General features: G+C 44.7%; 1 protein-coding gene across 4 annotated transcripts in view; it reads right to left on the bottom strand.

Moving 5' to 3' along the window:
* UBE3B (ubiquitin protein ligase E3B) overlaps positions 1-11,403 on the bottom strand; it is a 57,416-nt gene that overhangs the window by 41,636 nt on the left and 4,377 nt on the right. For all 4 annotated transcript variants that reach the window (XM_033408657.2, XM_033408655.2, XM_033408659.2 and 1 more), the window contains exons 3-11: positions 10,005-10,186; positions 9,727-9,847; positions 8,341-8,400; positions 7,818-7,922; positions 6,239-6,335; positions 4,905-4,990; positions 3,939-4,021; positions 705-810; positions 286-406 (exon numbers count right to left, since the gene is read on the bottom strand). In XM_033408657.2, the coding sequence (XP_033264548.2) occupies positions 286-406; positions 705-810; positions 3,939-4,021; positions 4,905-4,990; positions 6,239-6,335; positions 7,818-7,922; positions 8,341-8,400; positions 9,727-9,847; positions 10,005-10,165 (940 nt within the window). In that variant the 5' untranslated portion in view covers positions 10,166-10,186. The remainder of the gene's footprint in view (positions 1-285; positions 407-704; positions 811-3,938; positions 4,022-4,904; positions 4,991-6,238; positions 6,336-7,817; positions 7,923-8,340; positions 8,401-9,726; positions 9,848-10,004; positions 10,187-11,403) is intronic.

The following is an 11,403-nucleotide window of genomic DNA, read 5'->3' as shown; positions in this document are numbered from 1 at the left end:
CAGGTAACTCGTTTTCATTTTTCCCTTGGCTGCCAGGAAGCTAAGGGCTGAAAGTTAACATTCATTTACAGTCACTCAGCTAGTTTGCCAGGCCGATGCATTTTTCCATGTGATTTTCAGTTTCATGTGTCTACTTAAACTGTTTACCTCATTACCTGTCTTTTATTGTAAGCACTTCCAACTTTTACTAAAAACAGCTTGTGGCCTCCAGAATGGTGGAAAGCTAAACACCTGGGCTTTTCCCAACGCCCAGAACACAATAAAATTCCAGCCATAGATACTTACCCATGAGACAAAGTGTATGGCATCCTTCTAAACTTTCACATACATCACGGCATCGATCTTCGTCTCTTAAAAATGTGATGAATTTACGGAGCATGTCATGAGATTCTAAAATAGTGAGGCGCTGCAAACAATCGTAGACTGTTAAAGCGGAAGCTGATAAAAGGAGCTTCCCACCAGAGTGTGAACTCTATCCCTGCAGATCACCCCCTAGCTGCCAAACATGTTATCCATCACCAAGAAGAAAATGAACAAAGATGAGACCCTTTTTCTCTGGGCTTCTAACACAAGTGTGTCTACGGTAGCTACTGATTTAGGAGAATCATCAGGAGACGAGGTAGAAATTAACAGAGAAAACATTTTACTTTCTATTTTAAGGACAAAGGCAAAGATGGAATTGGGGGAATTCAGAGCCCACTCACCTCAGGGGTCACTGTGCTGAGATGAGTCATGAGAGCGGGCACAGACACAATGTGGATGAGGAACGGCCGGATCAGATTGTCTGAAAATTGTGCAGCAATCACAGGGCTAGACACAGACATATCACCTTACTCAGACACGTTTAATGTGAACCTGGAACAAAAGAACAACCCTACCAACACCCCCAAATCCCTTGGAATTATGCTTCACAGGACTTCTAGGAAGACTGAAGGCTGAAAATGGGCCCATTCACTGGGGGAAGGTTGAATAAGTGATACTTTAGTCTATGACGCAGCTATGAAAAATCAATTTACTGAAGTTTTACTGACATGAGAGAATCCTCATGCTATAATCAACTTAAAAAAAAAGCAGAATGAGAAACTATGTACACGGGAGAGGAGGATGGGGAAAGTGACTGGAAAGGAGGAAAAGAGGGGCTTCTGGGGTGCTACTACTGTTGTTCTATTTCACAGGTGGGGTGGTGCTTACATGGGTATGTTTACTGGGTGATAAGTCACCAATAACTCATACTTCAATTAAGCAATTTATTCTGAATATATATCCAGATAATAAATGGAACAAGGTGAGTTTGGGAAGGTTCCCATGGGCCATTAATTTAAGAAATATATATTGATCTTAGAATATAAAAATGTGTTGAATATATGAAGCAAGTATAAAGAGTAAGGAATAAAAAGTGTGGGCTCTGGAGTCAGATGGCCCAGGTTTAATTCCAGGCCCTGCCCCTCCCGGCTGTGTGACCAAGGGCAACTGACCTAACCTCTCTGGGCCTTAGCTGCCTCATTTATAAAATGGAGATACGAGAATGTGGTGAGGAGTCAGTTAATGTGTGTAGAAGTCTTAAAACAACGTGCGGCCCGTGAATGTTAGCTATTTGTATTATAGGACTTGGTGATCACATCTAAACATATCAGTTATGACTTCATAGACTTTTAGTAGTAGTATCTACATATTGTATGACAAAACCACTGAATATCTTGTTTTACAAGGTCCTGGTCCTGTTCAATTACTTACAAATATTCAGAGGAGGAAAAAAAGTGCACTATGCAAGAAAAAGGCTTTAGAACAGCCTGGCCTTAACAAGTGAGTCAATGGATTCTGACATATGGAAAGAAAAAACTTAAAATGATGGACGCTATTATATTCTCAAAGGAGAAGAAACGTGGTGGAATGACTAGATGACCCTCTTGGTGGATCACAGTGTGAACTGCAGCCACAGTGGGACAAGGGAAGGATGCTGGGACGGAAAGACGACTTGTGTTCTTGGGAGATGGAAGACAGGGGAGCTAGAGGATGCTGCTGCACTCCTGGGCTCAGGCGTCTGTGTGTCAATCCTCCGCTGTCTGTGACAGAGGAGAGGGTGGGTGATGCTGCTGGAATGAGCTGCTCAGGTGACTCAGGAGAGGGAGCTGCAGTAAACCTGATCTAGGAAAACATGTGCTACGACTCATTAAATACATCTCTATGAAACTCCTCTCAAAGTATGTAACGAACGTATGACTGTTACCTAGATAATTTGTTCTACTTCTTTAATCATAGCATAACCAGTTGGATTCTGTTCCTGCTATGAAGGTCTAGCCTCTAGAGGTGTGCTGTCCAATGCAGTAGCCACTGGCCACATGTCAGGGGCTACTGGGCACATAAGATGTGGCTAGGTCAAATTCCTATGTTTTAAGTGTAAAATAGCCACCACTTTTTGAGGACTCAGCACGGAAAGAAAAATTAATAAATTATCTAATTTTAATTAAAATAATTTAAAAGTATTGATTCCATGCAAAAATGATAAATTTGGATATAGCAGTTTATATAAAATATATCGTTAAACTCAATTTCCCCTTTCTTTTGACTTATTTAATGTGATTCTCATCATATTTCTATTGGACGGTGTACACCAGCCTTGTCCAATAGAACTTTTGGTGATGATGAAAATGTTTCACATTTGTGCTGTCAATATGGTTTTCAACTAGTCACGTGGCCCCCGAGCACCTGAAATATGGCTAATGAAACCAAGGAATTGAATTCTTAATTTTATTTAATTTTAATAAACTTCCATTTAAACAGCCCCACGTGGCTAATGGTTAGTAGAAAACACAGTCTAGATCAGGTCGGCAAACTGTGGCCCACAGGTCAAAAACTGCCCACTGCCTGTTTTTGTAAATAAAGTTTTATTGGAACACACAGCTGTTCTCATTTGTGTAGGTACTGTCTATGGCTGCTTGGCGGCTATAGTGGCACAGTAGTTGTGACAGAAGCTGCGTAGCCCACAGAACTGAAAATATTTACTAGCTGGCCTTTTGCAGAAAAAGTTTGCCAACCTATAATCTAGACCATCATTTTTCAAATTGGTGTTCCATGGAAAATGATTCCACAGGATAGTAACAGACATGTTCCATCATCTAAAACTTGGGCAAGAGTACTCCATGTTCAGATATGTTTGGGTCAAATCAGGTTAAACAAGCCCAAAGAGTTTGCTACCACAGGATCTGTCAGAGCTTTCAGCAGGAAGGTGCCTGGTGAATTACCAGGAAGGGGCAGACGGGCAGCTTTACCAAGCTGGTTTGACCACAACACTCCTTCTTTCCCAAATTATTATTATCTTGGGGATTAAGATGATCTCAGATTATCAAGCTATCTTATTAACAACTCTCCAAGTTACTGCTCCTTTCAGCAGTTTAAGTATGTTCTGGACCCATTAACAAGCACAGCTCTTTACACTTGGCAGCTCTCAGACTTGCTGGTATGATTTCTATCAGGAAATATTTAGCTTCTTACGACTTTACATCTCCAAACTGACTAAGTGAAGATAAATATCACATCCTCTCTGGTCCTCCGAACTCCAGTGTCTTAAACCCGTGTTCGCAACACTATTCCCTGAATCCTTTCACCCTGCCCTTTGCTGGGCCTCTTTCAGCTCTTAGGTTTCCTTTATCAACTAAAAGCTCAAAAGGAAAAATGGTCATATCTTGGCCCCTGGCAGAATAAAAGCAATTCATTTTGAATAGCTTCCCTCAAATCATGATGCAAAAACATTCAAGGGTACAGCCGGAAGATTAAGAACAGGGCAGTCACAGATGTGTCATTTTCATCAAGAACAACACTTCCTGTAAATTCTAACAAAGTGGGCAAGCCCGTATCTAATTCCAGTAACAAGAGAAGAAAAGCAGGAGGAGCAGGCCTTCAGAAGCAAGCTGGCTCCTCAGGCGCAGTTTCTTACTCACCGCATTGCTAGGGAAAAGGCTGCTGTTAAAGTGCCTTTGGACAGACAAGGCCGGGGTCTCGCCAGGCCACGGGTTAACAATACCTGCAAAGAACACTGTAATTGGTCAGGGGGCGACGCCAACTTTATATTCATGTGCACGTAAAAAATGTACAGTAAGTGCTTCAGATAAAAAACTGTATTGGAATGTTTCTAAAAAAATGAAAGAAAAGCAATGGGTATGTATGGAGGTTCACTGTACCACTCTCTCTCTAGTTTAAATATTACACTTGAGTTTTAAAAAATAATAGTTAAAAAAATTAGCAGCCGATAAGAAGAACACCAGATTTAAAATCTCAATTATTTTAGAAGCAATTCAGAGTTATGGCATCAAGTAGACTCTTCCACTGAGATGAACTGTTGAGAATCCACCTTTGGTTGCCGCAGCACCTCGCAGGGTTGTCGTGAGGAGAAAGTGAAACCCAACCAGGAAACAGCCCATCTCAGTGCCAGGCCGGAGGACGGCCTAGATCAATGTCACTTCTCAAACTCAAGAATTCCAAAGTATCAATACTTTTCAACAGTGATTAGTTACATTTCTGACAATTCCCTGGATGTACGAACTGGCACGATAACATGCAGTGTGGACGGAAGGCTGTTTGAGGACACAGAGCTAGAAAGACGATTCCAGACACCAACCAAGAAGGAACCTGAGGGAATACATCCTGAGACCTCCTTCCTGAGTTTAAGTCTCAAATGACTGGATTATCCTCATAGTCAAAAATGTAGCACAGTGAAGGGGTCCCAGTCACTGTCCTCCCTTCACACAAATCGAGAGGGTGTCAAAGCCGGGGTCGGGGAGGGAGGAGAGAGCGCTTCCTGCAGAAAGCGCTTCTGTGAGGAGGGCAGCAGATAGGCCGAAACCAGAGGTAAAAACCCAAGTTCAGGTATGGAGAGTGAGTCCCGCATTAGGGATGGGGTCACAGACCTGCAGCACAGAGTAAAATCCATGCTGGTTGAGATGGCCCATTATATTTGCACAAATGTGGTTCATGGCTGGTCGAAGACTCTCACCTAAACGAAGAAAAAAGTCTGAGAAAAAAAATCTCTGGCCATAACGTGAACTGTTTACATACCCCAGGCCCCAGGCCATAAGGAAACGAGAGCTCCTCTGGCTTGCCTTCCTGCTCCCCTGGGGTCTGGCACCAGAGGACAGGGAGACGCCACATCTCCAGAATTCTCTCTCCTGCAAGGCCCGGTGGAAGCGTAACCTCTTAGGTGACGGGACCTCTGGTTTCCCAGAAGTATCATCCCCGGCCTCCAAGCTCCTGCAGCACATTTTCTACTTCCCTCCGAGGGCCTGGCACTTTCTACCCCCGGTGGCTACCTCCTCTCCCCACTGGGGTACAAGCCCCCTGGCAGGGCCAGAACGCACCGAGTTCTAAATTCCCCCCCAGAGTCCAGGATCATGACTTAAATGAACCCTCCTTCCTGGCCTGGAGCCTCGGCACACAGTTTCCTCTGCTTCAGAGTCCTGCCCCACCACTGTGCTCTGCAAACTCCACCTCCCCCTGCAGCTCTCAGCTCAAATGTCACTGCTTCGGGAAAGGCCGAGCCCCACACAAGGCAAGGCCTCCCTCCCCACTGCACTCTCGTTTCTCCTGGGCTCTTCCTTCCAAGCGCCCCTTGTCACACTGTTGTCGTGACCTACACACCCACGTATACTACTCAGATATTCATATATATACAACCTCTCTTCAGTGTCTGTCTCCTCCCCACCCCACCAGACTCAGGTGCTGGGAGGAAGGGCGGGCACACAGAGTTCAGCACCTAAAGCCCCTGGAGGGCAGTGACCTCTCCCCTATCTCCAGTGCCTGCAGAGTGTCTGGCACACAGCAGGCTACTGGGTAAACGGATAAATAAAGTGAATGTATGAAACATGTAAGGCCGAGTTCAGTGTTCAAGGAAGAAGGCAGCTTTACCATGCAATTTTATGGGCAAAATAGAATTATTTGCTGCCGAATATTCTCCAAATGAAATGATGAGGCTTAAGTGAATATTATCAATCTGAAGGCTGAGGTGCTGTGGGAGTTGTAACAAATGAGCTCAGAGGGATTGTGCCTTCAAACGTGAATTCCAAGAAGGGAGAGAGCTGAGCACACGATACTGAACTTATCCTAGATACCATAGTGCAACGTCTCCATGTGTGTGGTTCTAGGGCCTTCCCTGAGGCTTGTGGCAGCAAAAATACTTCTTGAAAAGGTCCCCGAACTCTCCATGGAAATGCTACTTAGGAAAGATTTTGAAGCAAGTCTCACAGACCTTTTCCCCGGAGAATTTTCCATGTTGAAGTGTCTGTAAAGGTGACAAGCATCGTGAGGTACAGTGTGATGAGTTTGGAGTCTTGTAAAATTTCAGGCTAAAAACAATAAAGAGAGTAAGATTAAGACACACGCCCTCCAGTCCAAGAGAGTAGAGCAACCGCTTTACAGCTTTTCTGAATGCAAACCAATGAGTCAGGATTCTAAGTCTTTATGCTTTTTCTCTTGAGGAATGACCACTATAAGAGTTAAACAACAACTATAAGAGTTAAACAACAGGGATTTCAGCACACTAGTGCTTGACCATAGAATTGAAATACTCTTGGGAATGGAGAATTGAGAATTCTTAGAAAACAAAATGACCAGGGCTGGCCTGCTACATGTATGCATTCAGTATTTAACATATGTATGCATGTACACTGGAGCAACAGAGTATAAATGCAATTGAACATAACAAGGACTCTGGGCTCAGACTTTTGGCTTTACCACTTACTAGCTGTGTGATCTTGGGCAAGTTTCTTAACCTCTCTGTACTTCAGCTTCCTCCTCTGTTGACTAGGGACAGTAACACTGCTTCCTTCGTTTAGTTGTTGTGAGAAATAAATGGATTCATGAATATAAAGCACTGAGAACAGTGCCTCGCACACAGAGAACACTATGTATTGATACTATTGGCTGTTACTATAACGATGACTATAATTCATGCTTGATGCTGGGTCAAGGCCAAGAGAGCCATTCACAAGTGCCTTGAGAGAGATGTCTGGGAATGGATCACTGGGTGCTCTAGGGACATCTGCTCCATTGCTCAGTTACTACCAGAGTCCTTGCCAAGCCTCTGCCCCTGAAACTTCTCCCTCCCTACGTGCAAAGTGGAAATGGCTGCTGTTTGTACACACTCACACCCCTGCCCACCTTCCCATAACACAAGGGTGGGCACTGGACCAGGCAGGGCTGGTGGCAGTACCCCACCCATCTTGCCACTGTGACCAGTTCAGGGTTGAGACCAGGATCCCACTGGACTTTTATGAGTCCTCCCAGATTTCTGAATCGATGGGGGAAGCCTCCCTTTTGTCTTTGGTCAAGACAGAGTCAGGATGTGAGGCTAGAACTGCCAGCTGCCATGATTAGAGTGGGAGAGGACAAGGTGATTCCAAAAGGGAGCACACATGAAAGAAGGAAAGAGAGGGAAAATCCAGAAGCCCCCTGGCTCTAGTATGTATTACCAGCTGCACTCATGTTGGGTTTCTGCACTGTAACAAGGGGCCTGACTAGTATAATAATGCCAGCTACAAAGTATCCACTATATCAAAAGCACTGAAAGGAAGACAAGATTCCCTGCCATCAAGACTGTGGTAAGTGCAGGTCAATGTCCAAAACACCGTGCATGAAAGAAGCTCTCAAGTTGATAACAGCATCTAACTCACTCTCTCTGGGAACAGGGGCTCCAGTAATTCTTTACTAGACTCCAACTGATACATCACAAAGGCATAACCTATGAGGGAACCACGAGGACTCTGAAAATACATTCTACAGGCCTCAAGTGGGAGGGATAGATTTACAGTCTTGTTTTTATTTTTTACCTTGAGCTGCTCAAGAAACTCACAGCAATACCACATGACGTCTTTGATCTGTTTAATCCATAGGAGGGTGAGATCCTTGGAAAGAGCCAGGGACACGTACCATACCTACAAACAGGAGAAAGAGAAATGTAATGGGCAGTTACAGGGATCAAATGCCACACATTCCAGCTACTGGAATGGGACCAATTAGCTAGGTCCAGAGCCAGATAAGGCAGGGGGATGAACACAAAAATAAGCAGCAAGGAGGACTTATTTTAACACTAAACCCAAAGGTAAAACTAGCCTGGTAAGTGGATTTACCATCCTGAGTATGAGGCAAGAGCAGCGCACAGCTTCTTGGATAATGCAAAGACTAAGGAATTCACCTGCACTTTGTTAATGTTTTCGATCCATTACTTACTTACACATGGGTGCGAACATGCAGAGTCATACACAACAGTCAGAACATTCAACAGGAATTTTCAGAGGCAAACAGCCCAGCTTGAGTGGTCGCGGGAGACTTTCTGGCTTCTGCCCCACTTACCTTGGGTTCATTCTCAACATCCATGCTGCTCAGGATGCAGCGACACAACTTCTCAAATCTCTGCAGAGAGGCAGAATGGGGGTTATAAATTCTCACAATGAATGGAGAAATGAGAAAGCAGCAAATGTTCCGCGGACCCCTGGCATGGATGTGCCGGCCTGACGCCAGATGACTCACATCGGGATCCTATTTAATTCCGACTTGTAGATGTGGAGACCGAGGATCAGAAAGCCTAAGGAAAGGCTCTCAAACTGGTGACCCGCAGGCAGGATGAGCCCTACAAGTGTTTTAGACTGGGGCTCCTTTTGAAAAACAAGATCAACCTGGCAAACTGGGCCTGGATTCCTGCAGACTAGCAGCTGTCTCCTAAATTGTGCTCAGCCATTTGCCATTTTGTAAGCACCACGGATGCTGACTTTTGCCTCACAAACTGTCATATCATCACTTTCATCTTGAAATGCAAAAGCAAGAAAAGTGGTACACCCTGGCTGTACCAACCCTGGATCCACCCTTAAAAGAGGTGTGGCCCTGGCTGCTGCTCTACCAGACTGAGCTGCAGTTTCCTCCTCTGTAAACAGGCGTCACCTCCCTGCGCCTGCCTGTCCTCATCTGCGTGACTGCGTTTACTGCCAGCGTCCTCCTCTCTCTCTCCTGCTGGGCTACAGGCTCCTCAAGGGTAGAGACCTTGCCCACGTTGTTTCCTTCTGGGGCCCCGTACCCAGAAGAGGGTTTGGCACAATGTGAAGCTTAGCAGTAATGGATGCCTAACCCCCAGGAACACAGAGGCCCTCCTCAAGGGTCTCCATTAGTACTGTTACAGATGACTAGCTGCTCCCCTGGAATTTTACTTTCTAGGCTGATTTTTCTAATTCCAAAGGTAAAACTAGCCTGTTTTGTTTGGTTTGCAGGATTTTAAGAGAAATTTCAAATTAGCGGCCAATTTTTACAAATTAGTAAACTGAGTGTCAAACAGCTCTGGAGTGTCTTTAAAAAAATCAGAGTATCAGTCCCCCAGTGGCTGGAGCAGAGGAGCGGCCACCCCTCTGATGGCACACCACAGCCCACCTCTTCCTCCAATGTCCTCGCCACCGCCTGTCAGTTACCATGTATTATGACTTGTACCATGCTGTGTCTCATAAATCTGCTAACCTACGCACCTGAGGACAAGTGCCTGTAAGAGTCAATGTGAAAACAATCGTGATGATTCCCAGCACTGGGCATAATCCCTACGAAACAGGTTCCAAGAAAACAAAAGGGGCAGGATGTGGGGGTAACAGAACCTGTCTCACAGAGCTGCTGTCAGGACTAAATGAGTTAATATCTATCAAATACTTACAAAAAGATCTGACACATAAGCACGATGTGGGTTTGCTATTATTATTTTACCTCATCATCCTCTTTAATTCTGAACAAGAACAGCAGTTTCCTGGCAGTCTTAAAAATACAAAGTGCACTTCTTTTACTGGACCCAGAGTCATCTGCTTTAAAAAACTCATCAATCTCTCTCCTAGGGAGGGAAGGGTAAAAAAAGACGTTTTAAATTAGGAGTTCAAAGCAGCTGGAAGGCTGTTCAAGAACTGTTAAGAGAAAAGCAATCTTTTTTTTTTTTTTTTGCTATGAATTGGAAACAAAAGAAAACGTGCTGAGGAGCTCCTGACACCCACCTGATTTCTCTTTGCAGTCGACGCCGACAGAGAAAACTCCGTACGTGGGCCTGAATCTCCACAGCTGCCCTCTCCCGCTCCTTCTGCACCAGCCTTTCCTCTCGAGCCTGACGGGCTCTATCAATGAACCAAGCTCTCGAGGTCTGAGAAACAGTGAACATGTTTGCAAACTTGCACAAACCCTGCAAAGAAAATGGCAAGTGGCTGATGTAGGTCATTATACTAAAAACACTCACGGAAAGGGGCTCAGGAGCAAAGGGCAGGAAGGGACTTGGGCAGCAGCAGAAAGCTACTCGGGACCCCCCAGCTCCCTCCCAAATGGCTGATAGCTGTCCCCGCACAAGTCCCAGCTTCCTGTCGGCTCCTTTCATGCAACTCCTCAGACCAGCGATGCTTTTTCCTGTATTAAGTTATCACATTTTTTTAAGAGAAACAACAGATTGCCTGGCATAGGGTCTGGGCTCTGCAATGGTTTAATGAATAAACAAAGCATGAATCAATTCCAACCACAAAGCTCTAACTCAAACCAGGCATCCTCTAAGTCAAAGGTCCCTGGATATTTCACTGAGCAGTCAACTTTTATTTTGCCAAGTGAAGACTTGAGGGAAAAACATTAAACATAATTATTTACTGTCACCATTATTTTATTTATCCATTCACTCAACAAATATTTACTGATACCCACTTTGTGCCCAACACAAAAGAAGCCTTTCATTTTTTTTTTAAAGGGCCATTTAAACACTAAAACAGCCAAAGGTACAAGATTCCAGAATGCCAGACAAGCCATTAAATCGAACATGTTTGGTTTTAAGCATAACTTATTCTGTTGTCCTCACCGTTCCCATCCTGCCAAGGGCTGAGGAAGATGTTAGAGTAGAAAGGCCCCCATCCACAGACTGGTATTTTTGGACTCTAAATTAGCCATTACATTTTAATCTAAATCATCAGTAACTGTCTTTTCCCAAAGGGATGGCTTTGGCTACCAGCCTAGAGCACATAGCACTGGTCCACAGAGCCTCCCACACCGAGATGATGTCTTTAGATGCTTGAAAACTTTGTCATTCTATCCAAAATATATAATCAGACCAGCTGACATGGGCACTGAAATGAAATACTCAGAAATCTAGACTTCTTGTAAACCATCTCTTTACCAGGTTACCTCACTCAAAGCAGTGTCCACGTGAAAACATCAAGGATAAGAAGTTCACGAGGCTCCTCCCATGTCAACACATCGGGGGACCTCTGTGGCCCCTGTTCGACATTGATTCACATCTGTTAAACAGTAAGGCTTTTCCTACACGTGGGTCTCTCATCAGTAATTCTCAAGACAAACGAACATGGAGACGGTCCTTCATGGGGTGTCGGGGGTGGGGGAGGAAGTAGAAGAGAGAGCCTCTTC

Source organism: Orcinus orca, chromosome 15 (genome assembly GCF_937001465.1).
Source record: "Orcinus orca chromosome 15, mOrcOrc1.1, whole genome shotgun sequence".
Lineage (NCBI taxonomy): Eukaryota > Metazoa > Chordata > Mammalia > Artiodactyla > Delphinidae > Orcinus > Orcinus orca.
The sequence above is the reverse complement of the archived record's forward strand: the minus strand, read 5'-3'. Positions and strand labels throughout refer to the sequence as shown.